The sequence below is a fragment of the Leptinotarsa decemlineata genome, unplaced genomic scaffold, assembly GCF_025532065.1.
Source record: "Leptinotarsa decemlineata unplaced genomic scaffold, Ldec_3_MD MMD2_tig00026314_RagTag_RagTag, whole genome shotgun sequence".
In the NCBI taxonomy this organism is placed as follows: domain Eukaryota; kingdom Metazoa; phylum Arthropoda; class Insecta; order Coleoptera; family Chrysomelidae; genus Leptinotarsa; species Leptinotarsa decemlineata.
In genome coordinates, this window is record NW_027412684.1 from 6,270,770 (window position 1) to 6,294,096 (window position 23,327).

Below are 23,327 nucleotides of genomic sequence, written 5' to 3' on the forward strand. Positions count from 1 at the left end.
TAATTGAGGGAAATCTGTTTATAATACTTCGAATCTATGATTAAACCCTTCTGCGATCCATATGCAGATATTGGCCGCGGTCAATGTTTGATATTCCTAAGTAAGCTATCAGTTTTGTTTGGAGTTTCCCAGAAGTTTCTCGCTCACTTAGGGATCTGCCAAACTTGTCTTCGTAACTGGGAATAATCAAGAATAAATGAAAAGTGCCCTTCAAAAGGGAAAACCAGGGTTTCAAAGATGAGAAACTACTGAAATAGCACTAAAATGCGCTCTGTTGCTGCGACTTTGTAGTTATTATTTAGTTATGAAATCTTCACAGGCATTTTCTGTGACGTGGTTTTGATTGTATCGATAATGAAACACACGACCGCCGTGTCTAACAAATTTTCCGGGGTTATTAGCCATGGTTTGCGGCGTTTCGTCTGCTACTGCGGCAGACATTATCAAAGGCGAATCAGCATCGCTCGAAGAGATTTACCTTGCTGCGATGCGTAAACTGATGCGTTTGTACTTATAATGGGACTAGGTGTCGGACAACCGACTGCTCTTGTATAACGTTGGTCCGACCCTTCTTCAATTTTTCCAAGAATCTCTGTGTTATGAAGTGCCGGTATCCATGTCTTTTTGATGTTCAGGCTCTCTTCCTTCTGTTTTATGGCTACTCTGCTGAATAGCCGCGGATAGTGACCTCTGGTTATATCCTTGCGTGTGTTCGAAGGCAATGTCATTGCTGCCCTCTGAGAGAGCGTGTTCTCCAACTGCCGATATATCTGTTTGGTCGTAGCTACAACTTTTTTTATGCTCAGTCAAGCACGTCTTATCGCTTATTTTCGTAGTTCCAATGTAGAACGTATCAATGTATCACGGTATACTCCTGGGGTACTCAATAGATCCCTTAGGTCTTTTGCTGACCTGAGACTATTATATATCGTTTTGGTGGGCTCAGATCAGTAAGAAAACCCAAGGATTCATTAAGTACCCCTGGAGTATACCGAATACTGCGTTGGTATGATTCGTTCCACATCGGAACCATGAAAAGAAGCATTAGAACGCGCTTAAAAGAAGTTGCCGATATGACCAAACAATTGAAAAATACGCTCAGAAGGCAGCCAAGACATTGCCTCGAAGGGTACGCAAGTTCTTTATATAAACAGAGGGTTACGTTAGGTTAGGTCCAAAGTTAGTGGGTCCATTCGACCCTCCGCAAGGGTTCATTGTAGCTCATACCTATTCACACTCGACCAAATAAACCCAGCTCCTCGACGAAGCCGATTAGTTTATATGGTGAGTGGTCTTTCAGGTCAGATGGTAGGAGTACGGCTCTGCCGAACTCTAAAAACCTGATTTAATAATAACAAAAATGCTGTTTCATCATTTTCCATACTGAGGCGTCACACACTGTCTTCCGACAGTCCGAGTCTCTGCATATGATGATTCAAATGACAGTGACCTGTAAGAAGGCCTATTAGGCATCGTAGTTCATCCCTACTGTACTCAAACAACTGTTTGGTATCAAGCTTCGAAGGGTGAATGAATGCCTTGGAGTGAGCCAATCCTAGAAGATTCTGCCAGAAGTCCATAAATCTTCTTGCCATCCAGGTGTTCAATGTTTGTTTGGCAAAGCCCAAAGCGATGCCAATGACAGGTTCTAGTCCGATGAAGCCGCTTGCAACACCCTCCTTTGCAAGGGAGTCAGCAGCTTCATTACCTTCCAGGCCGGTATGGCCAGGAATCCAGACCAGACCAATCTGTTAAGTCTTCCTATCGAGGGGAGTCGTTTTTGACAATTTGCTACCAACAAGACACGGATACCGGCACTTCATAATTGAAGAAGCGTCGGGTCAGGAGCAGTCGGCAGTCTGACAACTAGTTCTATTATGAGTACAAACGCAGCAGGACCAATTTCAATTTGAGCATCGCAGCAAGCTAGATCACTTCGACTGTTGCCACGTCGCCTTTGATAATGTCTGCCGCAGTGGCAGATGAATCGTCAGGTATGAAAGATTGCAGACCACGGTGAATAAACCCGAAAACATCGGACAGTCAATCATTTATAAGTTGTATAACATGGAATTGGAAGAGTAGGTCTGAATTGTATCGAGTTTTATATCGAATGTCGATCACAATTCATTAGTTTCAAATATTGGAATAGGTAGTGATAAAATCTATCATATTAAATCATCCACCACTCACCAACAAAAATAGCAGGGCATGCAATATGTTCTTGCTCATACACTCATGATTCCAACCTCTGAGAAATAATATATCAATGGCTTGAAACAAAAATTCACAATAATGATAATCAAAGGTAAAACCTCATAAAACTATAAAATATCTGTACAATTATAGTACCAAAAATACATTTTGGTAATGGCTCTTTTTTTGTCTGGTTGTTATTTTTTGAATTTCATTGTTTTTGATTGGCCTGTTTCCGGAACAGAAAAACTATTTTAGGAACACTTCTATTATTTTTAACGAATGTCAAAATTATACGAAACGAATGCATTCACCAATTAGTGACAAAATTTGAAGAAATGGTATTCATAAAGAACAAAAAAAACGACTATTACAGCAAACTTAATAAGCTAATGTATAGAAAAGACAAAAAATGCAAGTTGAGCAGGACTCTCACATAAATTTGAAACTACTTACGTTTATTCCATATCAAATGATTTCTATCACAGTTTAGGTGATTACTATAAGGTAAAAGAATAGAACATTAGAAACATGCTGAACTTGAACTATAAAAATAGAGTCATCGAAATGGATATTTTTCAGGACAGGACACAATAAGAATATTTGAAAAGTAAAAGTGAGGTCGGGAATTCATGAAGTTAATGTTATTGGAGCATATTCAACGTTGAGAAACTAAGTGAAGACTCCTCAACATTGCTGAAAAATACCAAAGATCCAACAATCTGGTGAGAAATCAAAGTGATCCAGATTATCGATATGACAAGAATATAAAAGTACTGCGAGACAATGCCTGGATGTCCATAATTACAGCTGGTGGATTTGAAGGGGGAATATATTCAGCGACATCTGAAATCTTTAGATTTGACACACCCATCTTGTGGAAAATTATCTCTTCTGGATCAGATTGTCGAAATTGCTCAGTGTATGAAAAATATCATACTATATTTTATTTTCTGATTGTTTAATGAGCCTCCAGAAGTGAAAAATATCATCAAAAAGCTCTTCTACAATATCACACAAAGGATTCACGGTTTCATTAAATACTTTATGGAATATCACAAAAATACAATTTCAATAATCATGCAGTTATAACTTCTATAACACCTACTCCATTAAAATAGTTTTTAAGTAGATGAATTTCACTCCTTTTAGTTCCTCGTGCAGTTTTCACTATGTGTAAATACCTTTTCTCATATTTCATTAGTTCGGACTTCCATTGTCTAATATGATATAAATTGATTTGAAATCCCTGAAAGAATCTATAAAAAATTAAAGAGATTAACTGAATAACAATTATATTAAGCAAAAAAAACTGAAATTGCAATGAAATAAAATAAAAGCAATAATCCAAAAATTGAACTATTAACAAGAGATGAAAATAATAAAAAAAATGAAAATTAAAAGATTCCAAACCTAGTCACTTCACGACGTTTCGACTGTTAATATCCACAATCATCTTCAGGTAATAACTAGACTTCTTTCTCCGAAATCTGACTCTTTCTGCTTTATCGGTTTTAGTAGGAGCCGACCGTTTGATGGGAGTTGATCGTGTTTCGCTTGATTATAGGTTTCTATATGTTGCGTATCTCTATGGCTTGGCTAAATGCGTTGTTGGCCAACATATATGCGGCTTCATTGAATTTTCTCCTAAACCAGTGTTTCTTCTTGTGGACATTTCGGCTTGAGACCACTTCATGTTAAGTTGATGTGTCCAAACATGCTCTGCTATTCCTGATTTGCTGGTTTCTCCTCGCTGTGTATGTTTCTTGTACTCGGTAATGCCAACTTTCAATAGTATGATATAGTATCCTCTGCACTCGCAAGGTATCCGGTAAATGCAATTCTTGGAATCGCAGTCCACGTTTGGTAGCATGGCTTTCGTGAGGCTGTGTGGATAGTGTTCCCAGATCTGAAACAGGTTCTGATGTTATATTTGGACTCGATTCTTCTTATCCTTTCCGAGAATCCTCTAATGTAGGGAAGTACAAGTACTGGTTGTGGCGGATTCTCTTCCTTTTGAGGTTATTGCTGTCCTCTAACCGAAGTCTGTTCCACCTCACTTTGGAGTAACCATTCCGTTGAAGGTCATTTTTAATGATGTCTACTTCCTTTTCGAGACCTTCCTTTGCATTGTAGAGCCCGGAAGCACAATCTACCAGATTCTTGATGATTTCTCTCTTAGTCGATTGATGGTGGTTGGATTCCTGATTCAGATACTGTCCCGTGTGAGTGGGTTTTCGATATACAGATGTTTTCCATTTAGTGTCGGCCCTCTTCACCAATACGTCTATGAATGGCAATTCGTTGTGAACTTCCTTCTCCATTGTGAAAGTGATGAAAGGGCTTACGTTGTTGATGTGTTCCAGGAAGGTGTATAGTTCTGTGTTCCCGTGGTTCCATATTATGAAGGTGTCTTCCGCGTATCTCAACCAGACTTGGGATTTCTTGTGCTTCTTCAATAGCCGAACTTTCAAACCACTCCATATATATGTTGGCTAAAACCGGTGAAAGTGGTGATCCCATTGGCAGTTTCTCATCTTGCGTGAAAAATTCGTCCTTCGGTTGGAAGTAACTGTTTCGTTCACAACATCCTAGTAAATCCAAGATTACCCGAATCGGTAAGTTTGTTCTTTCTTTCAGATCCCAATCTTCTGATAACTTCCTCTGTATGATTTGAAGTGCTTCTTCGACAGAAAGGTTGGTGTAGAGGCTTTCCACGTCGAAACTGATCATTTGATCTTGCTCTTTGACTTCGATTGCCTCTAGTAGTTCAACAAAATGCCTTGAATTCTTCACAAAAGATAATGTTTTTCCTTGCAGTAGTTTTATTTTTGGTAGTAAAAATCTGGACAAGTTTTGAGTAGTGAATCTCTGGAGCTAAAAATCGGTCTGAACATCGTTCTTATGAATTTTGGGTAATCGATACAAGTGAGGGGGCTTATTGAAGTGCGGTTTTAGCGAAGATCTCTCTTTTTCAAATAAATCGAAACGTCGTGAAGTTACTTGGCTTGCAATCTTTTAATTTTCAATGTTCGTTTCTTGTTAATAATTTATAATTTTCATCTCGTGTTAATAGTTCAATTTTTTTTATTGTTGCTTGTGTTTTATTTCATTGCAGTTTCATCCTTTTAATGTTTATAGATTCTTTCAAGGATTTCAAATCAATTTATATCATATTAGACAATGGGAGTTCGAACTAATGAAATGCACCACGAAACATTATCAACCACCTTGATACAAAAACTTTTCTCGTATTAAGCGAAGCAGTACCTTCTTGTGCATTTACCATTTCTTCTACTATCATCCAGAATCACGACAGGTAATCATAATGGTTTTCAAAATGTGTATATTTTTACATTCATGTATATTTCTTTTATGTATATATGGACATTTTTCATTCAATCATACTTCTTCGAATAGCCAAAATATGTTTGAGGTATTTCTTCTGTGACCATTTTTTCGTTGCAGGTAAACCTGGCATCATTTGTGTAGAAGGAAGCTCTTCCAGTTGTACGGAATGGTGGCAATCAATCAGATCGATGACGTGGAAAAAAATTTTCCTCAAAGTCGAAGAAGAAGACAAAGAACAGCTAGGTCAAGACTTCTTGAAATTCGACAAATTTGAAGAAGTTGTATTCCAAAATAGTGGCGTCAAATTCAACCATATGGATATGGGAGAGTTGCATAGATATCTTGAGAGTCGTGGAGTTGGATATATTTTCAAAGATTTGTTTGGAGTCGAAGCTAAATCAAGTTCCCAATAATTGATTTTGTGATAATCTATTAGTGTTGTTTGAAATAACAAAGGTTTTTTATATGTCATATATCTCGAAAGGCAATAATTATATGTAACTTTATCAAAAATATCTTCAAGATTATTGGATTTGTCGCTGAATGGTGAAATTTTATAGTTTTTCATTGTTTCTTTCAAGATTAAACCAAATGTTTACATTCTGTTCACTTTTTCAATATATAATTTTATCTAGTTGCTCTTTATGACATTGAGTCAAATTTGATGCAAATTATTTGATCAATTTTTTTTGATAGCAGAAAATTGCCGAATACGCAAAATACTTCTGGCTATTATACCTCTCGCCAACAACCAAAACATGCAAAACATACATGTGTTACACAATGTAACAACATAACACAAAAAATCAAAAACGGTATCGAAGTAACCGATATAGTAATCTTAAAGCTGTCGGCGAACTCAATGGTCAAAAAAAAACAATACAAAGAATTAATGCCGCTACGAATTAGTCCACGTGGACTAAAGAATTGGCGGTTCGTATTGGATAATTTTTACTAACCGAGTTTTATGATTGGCTGAAGAGTCATAAAATTGAAGTCATGTTACGGTGACCAATAGAATGTGAGGATAGTTAGAAGAGTCGTGTTGTCAATGTTCAGTTCAGGAACTGATCGCGATTTGAGTGTTGAAATTCGATATTGGTGAAGTTATAATTACTTGTTATTTGTTTGAAATGTGGCGTCCTTGGACAAGTACTAATAGTAATAACAAGTGTGATAACAACGCAAACTTTTTCCTGTGTAGTGATTCCAATAGCGCTGGTAAACAATGCGACAAAGAGATACCAGTGAATAAGATTCGGATGCATTTGAGTATTGAAACACAGAGAGTATGTTTCAATGTATACAGAGTGGTCCAACGAAAAGTATGCACCTTGCTTTTCTCCTTTTTTTGTAACTTAACGCAAAAATGCTCGGACAGGTCAATTTTGCTTTTCTACCTGTGCCTTCAACCCCCTAGCGAGGGTGAGTAACAACCCCAAAATTTTAAATGGAAACTGAGGTCGAGTGATATATCATTTGGAAGGGCACAAAATTATCATTCCAATAACACCTAATTTGTTGTATTTCACTTAAACATGTAGGTATTATGAAGAAAAACAACTACAACCCAGTACTTTGAAATGTATAATTGACTTAGTAGAATCCTACTTCAGCAAGTGCTGAAAATGTGACCCATTTGCTTCCATTTATTTGTCAAGTGTCCCCAAAGGAAAAAGTCTAAAGGCGATAAATCGGGTGACCTGGCAGGCCATTCGATGGGCCCTCTCCTTCCAATCCACCGTCCAGGAAACCGGTCATCTAAAAACTCTCCTAACGGAGCAACATAGTTAGGAGGTGCTCCATCTTGCTAGAAATGAAGCCGATCATCATTATGATTTTGGTCATTTTCAATTATTTCTGTTTTGAGAGGATCAATTGTATCTTCAAGCATGTTCAGTTGTTCACAAAATTGCAGCCTTCTATCAGGATCATCTTCATTGAGTTCCTGTTCTAATTTAATTTTTTACGGATGAAATTTATAGGCTTTTAATATCCGTATTATGGACGAACGGGAGACACCTGAAGCTGCAGCAAGCTGACGGGTACTTTGAGTATGATCCAATTCAACATGTCCCAAAACAGCGACTTCCACTGCTTCATTTCTGATCGGTTTCCGTGGCTGGTGTTTCACATTACAGACCGATCCGGTATCGACAAACTTTTGGACTAACTTGGCAACGTACGAATCATTCACATTTTTCCCGGGATGACTGTTATTAAAGAGACGAGCAGTAAGTCTAGCACAACTATTATGGTGATAATAAAGTTTACAATTTCAACTCGTTCAGGAATGGAATAAACCACCGAAACATCGGTGTATACCAGTGAGTATGACACTGTTCTATGTAAGTGCAATTTATTACCATTCATTTAAAGTAGAACTCATGTGAATGATATCTGATTTTCATTCCACAACGAATGTTTGAAATACAAACTGAGTAGAGAAAAGGATCTTCTGTATAATTCAGTGTTCATATAGAAGTATTTGTTTCGAAAGAATTTTTTTCTTTCGTGTAATTCAATGTTTATATGAAAGTAGCTGTTTCAGGAGGACTTTCTTTCAGTTTGTATCTGAAAGTTACTTCTTTGCATGATCTACACATCCATGTATAGGGTTACTTATTTTCAAATTTGATTACTTCCTTCCTTTCTTTGTAAGATTCCCTCATCCTTTTTTTGTATCAAGATGGAGTAGTAGAAAGCCAAAAATTTCCTTTCCCAAAAATTAATCACTACTAAAAATAAAACCCCTTCAATTTAGAATAAAAAGAATAATTAAATTCATGGATGTAGCCTTTACTACGTGGTAGGAGATCATAATGAAAAGAAATTTCTGTTTTTTACCACTTTCAATTTCAATATTAAAAGTGTTAAAAAATATAGAAATTTTCAATTTTCAAAAGAATAATTGTTAGATCCTTGGCTTCATCATTCAGGAATAAATTGGCAATTTGTATATTTCTGAACACACTATACAACTCAGGTCGCCGTCTCCAACAGATGATGAAGCAGAATGAATGTGAAAATAGTTAACTTGCAAATTTAACAATATATAAATAAAAAATATGTCTAATACCCATCTCCTGAAAATGTGTTTGGCAAAACGACAAGTATTTAAAATAAAAAAATGATGTATTCTGCAGCTGTTTCTATGCACTTTTTTTCAGAGAAATGTATGTTTCAAATCAATAATCCATAGAAGTATAAATATATATCTCCAATTTGTATCAGACGCTATAGTTTAACCATTAGTAGTAGTATCAAAAACAACTCTAACTTTGGCGCCAAATTCATTACTTAAATAAATAACATACTCTTATCGATATAGGAATTTTCAAAAAACTAGTCAATAACATGCATATTGTATGAGCAATATTAAAAATTCTACCACTGCTTCAAACAATGTTAGAAACAATTCAAGCTTCAATCAAAATTGAAGCTGTTTTTTCTGAAGATTAACTGTTTTATGTATTAATTGACGTAGGATTCAGCCACCGAAGATGACTTTCATCCTCCAGCTTTTTTTTAACTGTCAGTAAATCACAACTATACTATTTGTATTGTTTGTGTAGTCAAACAAATTGTTTTGCTTTAATTCGTTCACAAAATTCTAAATGGTCCTCATTCAATCATAGCTTAATAAGCGGTTGCCAATTGAAGCAAGTAGTTGTAATCATGAGGTGATATACTATAATACACTCAAGCCTCATTACCCACTCATATGATTGCCCTAGACGAACTGATTCATCAATTTTTTCAAGCAATAATGTTTTCTTGGATCTCAACTTAGATGATGATCTCAACATCACCGCTGGGACGTTTTTGTATGACTATTGGAAGAATTATGAGTTATATGACCGGAAATATTTTTAATGCTTTCAAATTGTTTTCATGAAATGCAATGATATTACTCTCTTTCGGGATATCCTTCATGAATAAATTTTATATTAAAAAATTCTTGATGTAAGTCTTATCAGAAGTGTAGTATTCAGTAACGTTATACTCGAATGATTTAAGACAAGTTCTCGCTCGTTGAATAATATGCTAGTACTAGCTTTTACTGAGTTATCTATTAAATACTTCCCCCATACCATTTCTTGAAGTGTTTAATGAATGAAATTCGCGACGACAAAATAATATTTCTTTCTTCCAATAAATTGTATAAAGTCTGTACATATTACCCAGAATATCACCGCTACTTCGCCACCTGATATAATTACATAAACTCCAGAGTTTCTTTCACTTCTCTTCAGGTACTTACCTACATAAAAATCCTGCAAACTCGTTTCATTCTCCGGCAAACTTCTCTTTGATCTAGAAAACTCCTTCTCTTGAGTTTCCAGCACAAGTTTCATGTAGTTTTCAATGTGTTTGTCTATGAATTCCTTCGAAGCTTCTGATATTATGAAGTCACCTGAAACATTTTCATAATCTAGGGAGCAAGTTTCTCGGTGAAGACGTTATTCAATGTTTATTAATGAAAAAGTTTCATTTTCCGGAATTTCAAAATGAGAAAATCGCATAATGTCACTACCCTAGCTTTTGTAGCGTGTATGCAAAGTGAGTGTTTTGTTGAAAACTGATATAACATTTCATTCACTGTGTATCAGCCAAATTAAATAAACTCGATAATAAATAAAAAGGGAAGTGTTCAAAAAATGCTCGGTCACAGCGATTAGTATTATCAGTTGAACACTTTTTTAAGAAAACGTTTTATTTGCTTTGTAACGGTGGACAATACTTTTATTTTAAACACGAAACCCTGAAAATCATACAAATTTTGGACTCTTCAGAACATTCCAAACACATTTTATGTACCATGTGGCGTTTCGGAAATATTGAGTATCATCAAATTCATTACAGAAATTTATTATCAAAATATATAATACATAACATTAAAATGAACAGTTCAAAAATAACTTTACAAAACGCTCAAAGGTGCGAACTCGTTTCCTCCTTTTCATAAAAGAGGATGTATGCATCTCCACTCACAAGCGATTTTGCTGAAATTGGTGACACTTGTGAATCATTGTATTCGTGCCACGTGTCATTATAAGGATGTCTGCAGAATGTTGTATAATGTCCGCTGTAGGTAGACCCACTGTGATTCGAAAGTGCATATAGATTATAGCGAAAAAGGGTCACATTATCTGCTGCATAATTGTTCATATATAATCTATCTAGTGGAAATTCGATAGCAACATTTAACTTGCCTCTAAATCTTTCTGTTAGAGAAACTGTTAGAGAATAACTAAAATATGGGGAAACTTATGGATCGATAAAGACTTTGTGCATTTTCTTCTTTCTTTGCAACTTGTACACGTCGGTTTTTCATGTCCATCCAAAGTTTCCTCTCTTGTGAAGAAATCCAAGCATTGAGATAAACTCAATTGGTTAGTTCTTTCTGGTATGGGGAGTGACAAATCCCAGAAAGGATCGAAGGTTATAGATGAGTGTCCACAATGTGTGCACTTCATCGTGGATTTTAATTGACCAACGAAATTATCTACAATCTTAGAGTTATATGTACTGAAATAAATCAGCCATAACTTTTGTGCTATTTCGCTGTCGCTCAATTTTTCGTTAATCTCCGTTAAGTTCGGTTCAGGTTTCTCAATAATTATATTAACGTCATCATGTAAACCTTCTAAAAGGTAACGAAGGAACTCCTGGGCGTCTTGATGCGCATGACCCATGAATCGAGGGGCAAAACTCTGAATCTGACTTTTTGAGGAGACTGTGTTCACTGCTCCATCAGATGAATTTTCTGACCACAATTCCTTGATAACTTCTGCAAAAGTTTTGATTAAAGCACCCTCCGAACTAGAAATATTAATATTGATATCTTTCATGTACTCATCTTTTTTCAAATATTCCAGTAGCCATCTGGTATTGGATAAACATTGGATTACACTGTTCATGAAACAGGTGTTGCCAATATTTTTCAACCCATCAAGCGCAAGGGTTTTGACTGAGGAGCATATCACTGATCTAATTGTGTTGTAGCTGCTGGTGATACGTTCGCCACCGCTGTTTTCTTTCCAGTAATCACCGATGCAATGATTCTTTCCATCATTGAACCAACGGAATGAGGAATTTGAACTTAAATTTTTTGAAACTGAATCAGATATATTCATGGTGGTTTTTTCGAATTTGGGAGAGAAAGATAATTCCAGAACTTGTTTATTTTCTTCTGCATTTTTTTCTTGGAAAGTGATTAATCTGCTTATTCCATTTTGCGATGTTCATAAGAAATTTTGATTTGATTTGTTGATTCAGGAATATTTCATCTAATTTTTGAGTATACGGAAGAATACCCAATATCGATGTGGCATTACCCCTTTGGATGGCGATACTGATTCTTTGAATTAAAAATGAATAGGCTCGGTTGTCACTGGTAGACATCATTCTTCTACCAATTTCTTTCAACAATTCAGAAGCATGAGATCCAAAAACACCAAAGGTTTCAATAGCAACAGAAAAGAAACAGTAAGAACTCAGCAAAGTGGAGTACTTCCGAAATGTTAATTTTTCTGCAATCATAGCAGCTGCACCAGTGGAATTAGACGTAGCGGCAAGGTGTGAAGCTGCAACCCAAACTAGAGGCTTTCTAAATTTCCAAGGAATTAGACTCATCTCGTCTGGACGCTTTCCATCATCTCGACTAACACCAAGGGGTTCAAGAACTGAAGGAACCTCTGCAGTGGCTAGAGCTCTTTTCATAAGATCATTAATGGAACGATGTCTTGAAAACCTGCCAGAACTGAATTTACAACTTAGGCCATGGTTACCATTTTCTTCTAAGTGGTTCCGCATCTACATTTATGACTAACACAAATTGAAGAACCTAACCGAAGACCTATCGAAATCCTAAAAGATGCATCATCTAAGAGGGTACCCAAAGAAGCCAAGGGAAGAGCATTCAGCCAGGCACCAGATTCTTTGGACATAACAGCTTTGAGTCTAGCCTCTTGAATATCGGAACGTTCAGCTGACTCAAGAAGTTGATTATGAACCAAATTCATCATTGGATAATCCCAGGCTTTCTGACACTTTTTATTTTCGGGAAGGGTATTTTTCGTTTGAGATAACCATTTATTTTCACCATTCAAGTAATACGCATCAGAAATTTCAGACAAAGATTTGGAAAGAATGGAGTTTATCAAATGACGAGAACTGTTATAAGAGTAAAGAAATGCTGGCAGTGAGAGGAATGAGGCTAATCGAATACCTAAACCACCAGAGTTAACTGGGAGAGTAGCTTGACTCCAAGTGATATCTTCCAATTTATTATTGGTAATTTTTTGTAAAGATTGGCGTAAGGTGGAATCGAATTCTTGTAATTCCTTTTGATATATCCAAGTTGGACTGCATCTCAAAGGTATACAATAATTTCGGGATTGCCAAACAGTATTTCAATAGAAAATATGCTATATGGGAAGGAAGACTATTGAGACGAGATGACAATAGAATTAGAGACTCTGTTTTCTGTGTGGGGCAACGTGATAAAGACTATACAGAGAGAGGAGCTCCCAGTAAAGACCAGTGTGTTTTGGGGACAATTTTAATTTGTGGAGAAATTATTGTGAAAGGATTAGTAAGCATCTAAATAGGGGCAAAAATTTCATATTTTTTGAGATTTAATTCAAGTCCAACATCATTAGAGAGATTAATTATTTTTTTAAATTCTTGGAGAACAGAATCTATATCACCACCAATTGAACCATCGTCTAGGTACCAGCAATTAAAATTGGTGTTAATAGACTTTATCAGTTCATTCAAAGTGAGGCAGAAAAGAGCAGGACCTAGAGGATCGCCTTGTTGAACCCCTCTCTGAGATAAAATAGTATTTTTTCCAGAGTTCAAAAATGTTGAATTTCGATAACATTGGTTGATAAAAGGAAAAAGGTGAGGAATAATTTCGTGGGTTTTTCGTAAAATGATATTTCTGTAAATCATGTTGAAGGCGTTTTTATAATCTAGTTTAACAAAAATTTGAGAAGATGGATTGGGATGCTCATTTAGAAAGAGACGTGCAGCATGTGCAACTGCTTCGCATCCCCCTGGAGTTCCAAAACCAAATTGAACAGGACGAAATAAATTTCCTAAAAAACCAGAAACATCAATACAAGATAATTTCGCTACAAGGCGACGAAAAATGGTACCAATAGCAATGGGGCGAATGCCACCATCTTTTTTTTAATGCTATCAAAAAGGTACCATACAAAATAGGACAAATATCGGGATTCAGTCGACCGCTCAGCAAAAAGTTACATAGGGAAGTCAAAGAAGACAGAAGCTTTTCACCTTTACAACCAGAACTTTTTGGTGTCAAGTCTTGTAAATGGGAAGGTCTGAGGGAGTCTATTCCTCCTGCTGAACCAGTGCGAAATGATCTGATTGCTTTCAAGGCTTGTTTTTCATCAACTTGGAGTGGAGTACAGTTTGTGTCAAGTATAGGTTCTTGACAGACGTCAGCGGAATGTTTAGCTTGAAGTTTAGAAGTTTAGTTAGTGTAATATCATCAAAATCTGCAAAACTGTCCGTTGAAGTCAAAATACGAACTTTATTTATTACAGATTTTGAGAAATTTGTTTTCTTTTCAGATCGACTCTCGAATTTGTTAATGGACATTTCTGGACAAGCATTGGAAATGTTCTTCTTGATGAGTGAAGTGAGAGACTTTTTACGAGTGGAAGACAAAAGCATCTGTATGCAAAACAAATATTCAAATATTCCCAGTGATCTATCGAATTGCTTTGAATGCATTCATCAATTGCTTTGCTCAAAGCTTCTGCGGCACACATTCTCGCTCCTTTGGGAATTCTCTTCAATATGTGAGAATGGAGTTTGTATAGAGAAAGTCTATCATTGTTAGCTTTGATAGAATTTGCACCAGATTTGGAACTTATTGCACAGGTTTGGATGGAAGAAGAAAACGTTGTTGATTCAGATTTATGAATTTTTGAAAAGTGGATTCTTATTGCAATATTGACAAAACGTATATTTTATATTTGCATCGTGTTCAGTTGTAGAAGATAGTTCCTCTGTGGAAGGTTCTTTCGTTTCGTTCTTTCGCAAAAACTAATATGTAAGTAATAATCACCTAGTATAATATACGAATAGTGTGAATGAGTCTGCGATGTTGTTTTTAGACAGTCTAACTCATTGCTATATAGCAAAAATAGTGGAGGCCCCAAAATATATCATTGGGGTACCTCTGTTTCCGGCGGGTTGGCTGTCCTTGTTCATCTTTCACTGCCTGTCCACTGTGCATGCTGTTTTTGGCGATTGTGAGATGTGGGGGTTGAGCAAACCGGCCATCAGATGCCTGCTTCCACGTAGCCGCGCTGGATACGGGAATGACAGAATCACTTGTGGTTCTGTCATTCCCTAACTGAATGGCATCCCAACGGGCGCTCTCTCGTCGTAACATCGCCTTGTCACGGTAATGCGTCATAGAGTAAACTCAAAAATTCTTTCCGACGCTGAGTTTATAGAGGAGATGCATGTCGAGCTTACGATTCCAACTGACCTCCCTGTAAATTTAGTTCAGGAGCAAGTCTACAGAGGAGATGGAAGTCGAGTTTACGACTCCAACTGGCCTCCCTGTAAATTTAGTCCAGGAGCGAGAGCTTCTCAACTCCCCAACTCCTAATCTAATAACTGAACCTAAAAAAAAAGGTTTGGTGGTGAAGCCAGGAAACGACCGAGTCGTCTCCTCAAGAGCGGGGTACCTCATAAAACCGCCTTGCACCACGCAGAATCTGTCTCAGGTGGAAGAACAAACCCCCCATGAGCAGGTTAGCAAACGTTCGCGCTCAAGTGATGATTCACCAAAACCAGAGGAGAAAAAACCCCGCACGGTTGAATCTAAGCCATCGTCGGTGTAGCTGACGTGCAAAAACCCTCATATGGGAAGGCTGTCGCGGGTATCAAGGTGGGAATCTTGCACCTTGACTATCCGACTACCTCATTAACGATGAAACAGCAGAGCATATACTTTGTGCCTGCCGCGCTGGGGACCGAATCAGGTTTTTAGAGTTCGGCAGAGCCGTTCTCTTACAATCTGACCTGAAATACCACTCACCGTACACACTAATCGGCTTCGTTAAGAAGCTGAGGTTATTTTGTCGAGTGTGAATAGATGTGAGCCACAATAAACTCTTGCTGGTTGCGGTGGAGGGTCGAATGGACCCACTCACTTTGGACCTAACTTAACGTAACCTAACCTCTGTTTCCACATCCACTTAATGGAGACATTATTTGCACTTTTGAAGGTAGGATTTGATGAAAATTGAGCATGCATATTTTGTAGAAGATACACGTTCGGAACTTCAGAACACGAAACCAAAGGAATATCTATTCGTATCTCATATTCGTCGTTCGGGAGGTCATGACGATTCTATCAAGCGTGTTGAATAAGTTATGAAAGTTCCTATTCTACCACTTGCTACTGTGACTGGACAGGAGACCCGTATTTATGATACCAGTTGAAACAATTGGAAAGATCCACAAGCCCCTGACAGTGGCATACCTAAATGGGTTGTCCAGGGGACCTGAGTCGTCAGAAATTTTGAAAGAGGTAATAAAATACAGTGCAATTCTTTAATGTCCCCCCTTTTATTTTTTGAACGGGTCAACCCAAGAAATTAAAATTTGGGATAATGAAATTAATGCATGGGGGTCTTGTGACACGTCATTTTGAAGCTCCTGACGAATACTTCACAACCCTAGAATACTACAAAATGGCGGAACATTCAATATTTTCCAGAAGACAAACACATTAATGACGATATTTCTAGAAATATTCCTTTTCATCTGCCATATGGCAATTCCAACAACCCGATAAGGTTTGTTAAGTTATTTTTTGTTTATAAAAACGTCAAAAAATGTCAGTACGACAATGAACATCATTTTTCAGTTGGAATATTCTCATTTAGTTTTCGGTTTTTCTAGTAGAAAGGTACCTCGTCAACAATCTCTAAAATGGATTTTTATTTACGGTGCGACACGTAACTTTCACGAGGATTTTCAATGAACGTTTTACGTCACCTATCTACAGATAGGAATTGTCCTATCTGTAGAAAATATTTGAGGGAACTTGTATCCAAATTCACAACTACCGGTATTGTACCTACATAACAAAAAGCCCCCAGGTCATCCGTACATTCCGGAAGAACAGCAAGTGCAAATAATTGGTGAGATGGTAGTAAATCCTGAACAGTCTACTTATTCCGTCGCGAATGTTTGTGAGGTGTATCCTTATAGAAAAACCATATTGTAGGACCTCTATTGATCAAAATTCAACAGGAAAACTGTATTTGAATATGCTGGAAACTACTGTTAACCCTCTCAGTATCGTCGAAGCGAATCTTAATGAATTCGATATGGATATTGTATTCCAACAAGATGGAGCACCACCACATTACTCCAGACAAGTAAGAAACTATTTAGATACTAGTTTTCCCGGTCGTTAGATTGGCAGTCGAGGTCCACCAGAATGGCCAGCCCGCTCGCCAGATTTAACAGCTTTGGACATTTTTTATGGGGCTATTTGAAGCAAAAGGTGTACGAAACTGAACCTGCTTCAATATTGGATACAAGGCAGAGAATAATAAATATTTGTAGAGACATTATCGTTACTGTGCACGAAAATGTTCGTCGTGAAATATCGGACAGGCTGTTCATATGTCAAGAAGTTCAAGACAACCATTTCGAGCATCTTCTGAACTGACCTCAAGTTTATAACCTCATATTATGTAGTTAAACGTCAATGTATTCAGGCAATCATTAAAAGTTCCGCCATTTTGTAGTAGTTGATGATATTGACATTATATTCTGTGTTGTGAAGCATTTGTCAGGAGCTTCAAAAAGATGTGTCACAAGACCCCCCCTTTCCATTTAATTTTTTTCCCCAAATGGCGCCCAGTCGCCCCTTGAAAGTTTCATCTGCAATTTCACTTCAAAATATTTCATTATCCCAAATTTCAATTTTTTGAGTTGAACGGTTCAAAAAATAAAATGGGGGGGGGGACATTAAAGAAATGCCCTGTATATCCCAAATGCAATACAAAAAAAAAATTGCAATCTGAAAAAACATTTTTCTGGGTTGTTATCAACAGAATAAATCGTTGAAGTGAATATTAAATTCAATTAAGAGAAGAATGATTTTGAGTTCCATTCGAAACAAATTTCCCCCTCTCTTCTCTAGCAAAAAAATATATTTGCAACTGGCCCTCATCAAAAGTGGTTATTTACTTTTAGGCTTTGACCTCTTGCTTGTGTTATTTTATAATGAAAACTTCAAATCGATATTTGAGAAAAATAAGCTGGTGTTGGTGATCTTAAATTGCCTAATATCAAAGCATCATATATTACTTTGTCAGGAATTTCGTAGAGGTTTCAAATTATGAAAATAAAATCCATGTACAGAATAGAAACAACACCAACCCATTTTTCTCAAACAATGATTTATACTTTTGAATGTTCTTAGGGTGTATATTTTTACTGATTGACTAACATTGAGACAGGTCTTAGCTTAAAATTTTCATTTACCACCATCAGATCCGAACTGGGGTAGAACGTACCAGTTCAAGTTTTTCTTAAACACCATGCAGTTGAGAATAAAAGCTTTTTACTCTCACTTTTCCATCTTATACAAAAAAATTTGTTAAACTTCCAAATTGATTTTCGTAAAATTCAATGTTTAATTGAAAGGAATTGTTTCGAAGTCACTCTTTCTTTCGTGTAATTCAATGTTGCAATCCGACATTTCGTGCATTATATTTCATCATCCTTGGTTTTTTGAAATATGGACCTCTAATTTTTTCAATCGAAGTTGTAGCCGGTGTATTAACAAATTCAGATTTGTATTACAAAACTGGTCCGTATTAAAAAAAAATAAGTTGATAATGAAATCTGATAAACTCATCAACTTCGCATTGCAAATTGGTTTATACCAGATTGAAACAATTATGAAACAGTATTGAAAGTTCTTCTGCCTTTTTGGGTATTATTCTAAATATATGCGGTAGAGCCAAAAACACGAAATTCGACTATTCTAGTTTTTGGCGAATATTTCAAAAACAACCACTGATGGTGTTCGAGATCTGAAAAGAGATTACTCTAGTTCCAATAAAAGGAAATTTTGTCTAATTTAACCGACTTTTTAGGTCTTATAGGTACCATTTCCTAGATAGTAATAGTGGCATTAGCATAAAAATCGGACTGTACATTTATCTTGATTCGATTTATATCCTTGAGAGCAGTTGTTTAATATTACACGTTTTGTATCAGCTCCACCTGTATGTATGTTTGTTTGTTTGAAACTCTCGAAGTCGGGATCTGTATTTGACAGAATTATCGACATTATTGCTTGATCTATTTGCGGACAGATGGCGCTGTAACCTCCTTGATATATCGACATTATTGCTTGATAAATTCGCGGGAAGATGGCGCTGTACCTAACGTCCTTGATATAATTCGAACTCACTTTTCATGTATTTCTTCATTTGAAAAAAGTTTTATTTTATCAACACGCGCACCTGCTGCCTCATTTCTAACCCTCCTTTTTAGTTCGATGTTCTTTAAAAGCGTGTTTTTCAGTTTTTTAAACTATATTTTTATTATTCACAGAGAACCCATGAATGGTCATAATAGTATTGTTTCTATTTGAGCGATTATCAGGGCCGTATTTTAAAAAATTGTGTTGGAATTGGCCGATAATTATAGTTTATGCACTTCATTGTGAGATTTTCACTAGACGGTTCACATAACTTCAACACATGACTTGTTAAACAATTTGCTTTTCAAGTGTTTGATATTCAAAGTGATTTTGAGTGTTTAATACAAAATTGAGCCAACCTAAAAATGTTCATTATTGAACAAGCCTAAAGTAGAGCATAGTAAAACATGTGTTGCGGTTGGTACAAATTTGACAAAAAAATGTATAAAATACACTTTTATAAAAATAATTCGCCTGATGTTTCTCTATATCATCATACTTCATGATATTTTTTTTTTATTATTTGAAGATATGAACCTGAATTTTCCTCACCTTCTAAACTAGGATCAGCTCTTAGGTTCTCGATGAGATTTTCAGTTAATTCATCCACATTGTTTTCTGGCTGGTTGCTTGCAAAATTATTGTGCAATAGAATCAAATTTATGAAAAGTAAAATTACAACCACGCTGTTGATGCGAATCATCTTCAAGCACTACTGTTTCAAATTCGTTTTTTGATTCAAAGATATAAGTAGGTACTACATATTTTTTGTTCAATACAAAGTATCATCATAGGCGTAGTTTCAGCATTTCTCTAAAGGTGCCTACAATAAGGAGTTGCTGGCAATTTATTTACAATATATCTTTGAAATGAAATGAGTATTTATTCTATCAAAAAAGAACTAATTCAATCAAAGAAGTGGGTAGATATTTCTCATAAGGTACATGTTTTATAAGTCAAGAAACTGGATTTGATGTTGAGTCTATTCATTCACTTCTATTCGGTTCATTTAGAACTGTAGTATTTGGTATCAGTTTGAATACTATAAAATAAAGTTGTATTTTCAAATTGTGAGAAGTTCACTATTGATTTATACAAACTTTAAAACATATCACATATCAGACATATTTGAGATATACACACTCAAAGTTTTCACCTTCATTCATCTGGTGACATAATAACTACATATTATGGGTCACTATTCCTCATCGCGTGTGTCTGTCTGTCTGAACGAGATGAATTCAAAAACTACCGAACTTATTTTAATACGGTTTACATAAATGGAATAAGTGGTTCAAGACGAAGGTTTATATGTATTATTCATTGATGCTATTTGTAGATTGGTTGTTATATGACAATATTTTCGTGATGAGTCGGGGTGGCAATGTTACGCATGTGAAATGATGAAATTTTCATCGAAAACGCTGCCTAATCCCTTTGAAATATAACAGAATGATTCAAATATGTACCCCTCTCAATTCAATTCAGTAAATGTTGTTCTTTTTTATTGGTTTATAAAATAGTTCTGGATGGCATAAATATAGATTAGCTATAAGTACCTAATACTAGGTATGGCTTTACTATACTCATTTTGAAAAGATGATCATTTTAAAATGTGATAAGTTATTTAAACAAATACGATATTGATTATTATCAGATAAATATTTTAGTTACGACCCAAGCATTTCATGTAGGTAAATTATAATTACCTCTACACCATTCAATTTAAGTCAATACCTTAGAAGTTATCGCAAACAAAGCCTCAAATTTACTTACAGATCATCATACCCCCAGATCAAACAATCAGAAATTAAGACATTTGTAACTGTAACATATTTTGGTAAAAAAACAGAGACAATTGCGGGTTTTTTCAGAAAAATCAGTGTGGAAGTGGCATTCAGACCACATGCCAAGTTATCTGATTTCCTTCTTAATGCCAAAGATATAGTGGACAAGATAGAAAAATCTGGAGTTTATGAGCTTGAGTGTTCAGAGGGTACCTGATAGTGTTTATGTGGGACAGTGTGATGGAAATTTATCCAAACGGTATGCTGAATATGAAAGGTCCTTCAGACTGGGGAACTTGTGGTTGCACGACGTTTTCGTCGTGCAACCACAATTTCCCCAATCTAAAAGATACGGAAATTTTGCACTATTCAAGCAAGGATGTGGAATCCTTAGAAATTCATAAGCATAACCGCTGATCAAATCGACCTATTTTACTCACTGGTTTTCAAATTGGCATACCCACATTGTCACAGGTAAACCTTTGTTATCACCCACAGAGGTGTTTAGATCTATAAGGACTAATATTATCAATTATTTTCAGTTTACCATAAGTTTGAAAATGTCCCAATAGGACGAAACTGCAGTAACGTCAGTTACAAATAAAAGTGGTAAAAAAATATAGAAAGTTTTATTTCTCATTTTTCATGATGATCTCCTACCACGTAGTAAGGCTACATTCATCAATTTATTGCTCCAAATTAATTGACTGAACTGAAAAAATTACATCAACTCTACAAAAATGTTTGACAGCTCTTATTTTTTATGTTTCGTCACGGGTCCAGGACGTCTGAATAGTAAAGGGCGATGTGTTATTTTGGGAAATGTTTGGGAAAAGTTCCTGCACCGCAAGTTATTCTTGATTCAGGAGTAATATCTTCATCAGGTGCAATTGTATCTCAGAATATTTCATTGTGATATTTTCTTTCAGTTACTTTTCGAAAGAATCGACTTTCCAACTATGAAACCTTGACTATGCTGAAAACACTAAAAGCATCATTGAAGGCACGTTCATGCTTATCCGAATATTCGCATTTTTGTTTGTTCAATAATAAAAATTAAAATTCAAAAGTAGTTTTGTGTTTTTTTTTCACGATCAAAAACACTCATTGATTGAATGCGCACATTTGCATCTATTGGTTAAAATGAATAAGCCTCCTCACGCTGGCCAATCAGATTCAACTGCAATCGGCTGGCGGAATTCATTGTTTCAGTTTTATCGCAACATTGTCGGAGTGGTCAGTTACGTTTTAATGCCTGTGGTGTGTACATATACGGTATTTTTAAGTTCAATATTTTCAAAATATCAAGTGATGATACCGCTGAAGAAACTGCTGATTTGTGTTTCTACACCCCACCTAAAAAATGGCCAAAAAAAATGCACCTCAATATTAATGAAAAAAATGTAATTATGAACAATCACAATAATCAAATTGAAGCAAATCCTTTATTGTTAGTTGAAGAAATCGTGAGAAAATTGGGAGACATTGCTGGAGTGTCTCCTTCAAATGTCTATGGAGTTTTGAGAGAGTATAAACGAAAGCATTCATTTTCGGCTCCAAGAGCATATCCCTCACGAAAGAAAATTATTGATAGGTAAACGGTTTTGATTCGAACGCTATTAGAAGGAAAGTACATCATTTTTCTCGAAACGAAATGCCAACAATAAATTCAGTTCTGAAATTTGTAACGATAATCCTGATCTACCAAAGTTTAAAAGCTTGACATTCCACAAATTATTGAAGAAATTAAGATTTAAATTCAAAAAAAGAGGGAAAAATAGTTTGTTGCTCGAGAAACTAGAAATAGTATTGCAGAGACGACAATTTTTAATGAAAATAGGAGGTTACAAAAGAGAAGAATCTATTACCTGGATGAAACTTGGGGAAACGCATCACCAAATTTTTTTTTGATGAATCAATAACTTCTTCAAGACAAGCCTTTTCAGATAGCCTCTAAACTGGCTTGAAGAACCCTTTAGGTAAGAATCACCTATTATACTTATGAAAAGAAACTCTACTTCTGTTTCAATTGAAACAAAATGAATCCTTTTTCAGGAAAAGGCAAAAGATTGATAATATGCCACATACGAAGCGAAACCGGGGATTATTCTTCCTTGCGTTAAGGTATTTCAAAAGGCATTAAAACCCATGATGTGCATTCTTCGAAAAGAATGGAAACGCACGGAATCATTCATGGCTTGAGGTTTCTTTCGCTGTTTAGTTTTATGTTACTTATTCGTTCATTAGCGCCAGTAAAATATTTTCCAATGAATTGTTTTTAAATTTGCATCAAAGAGTCTCTCACTCTCATTCATTCAAAAATATCAACTTAATTCGGGGAATTTCATAGATACGAATATTAATTGAAAATGAAAAATAAAAAAATCACCAACTGTCGCATTATTTGTGAATTTTTTTGGGGATTTTTAAATTTTGAGGGGGAAATCGAGCATGGATGGTCTGGCAACCCCGCATCTTCTCTT

At 35.8% G+C, this 23,327-nt stretch overlaps 2 protein-coding genes across 4 annotated transcripts in view; one reads left to right on the forward strand and one right to left on the reverse strand.

Moving 5' to 3' along the window:
- Window positions 1-6,150, forward strand: part of LOC111510265 (RWD domain-containing protein 2A) — a 194,786-nt gene extending 188,636 nt beyond the window's left edge. For all 3 annotated transcript variants that reach the window (XM_074181416.1, XM_074181417.1, XM_074181418.1), the window contains exon 3: window positions 5,665-6,150. In XM_074181416.1, coding sequence (XP_074037517.1) covers window positions 5,665-5,960 — 296 coding nt within the window. In that variant the 3' untranslated portion in view covers window positions 5,961-6,150. The remainder of the gene's footprint in view (window positions 1-5,664) is intronic.
- clos (closca) overlaps window positions 1-19,788 on the reverse strand; it is a 208,193-nt gene extending 188,405 nt beyond the window's left edge. The window contains exons 1-2 of the mRNA XM_074181415.1: window positions 19,610-19,788; window positions 9,812-9,964 (exon numbers count right to left, since the gene is read on the reverse strand). Of these exons, the coding sequence (XP_074037516.1) occupies window positions 9,812-9,964; window positions 19,610-19,760 (304 nt within the window). The 5' untranslated portion in view covers window positions 19,761-19,788. The remainder of the gene's footprint in view (window positions 1-9,811; window positions 9,965-19,609) is intronic.
- Between the last annotated feature and the right edge of the window lie 3,539 nt (window positions 19,789-23,327).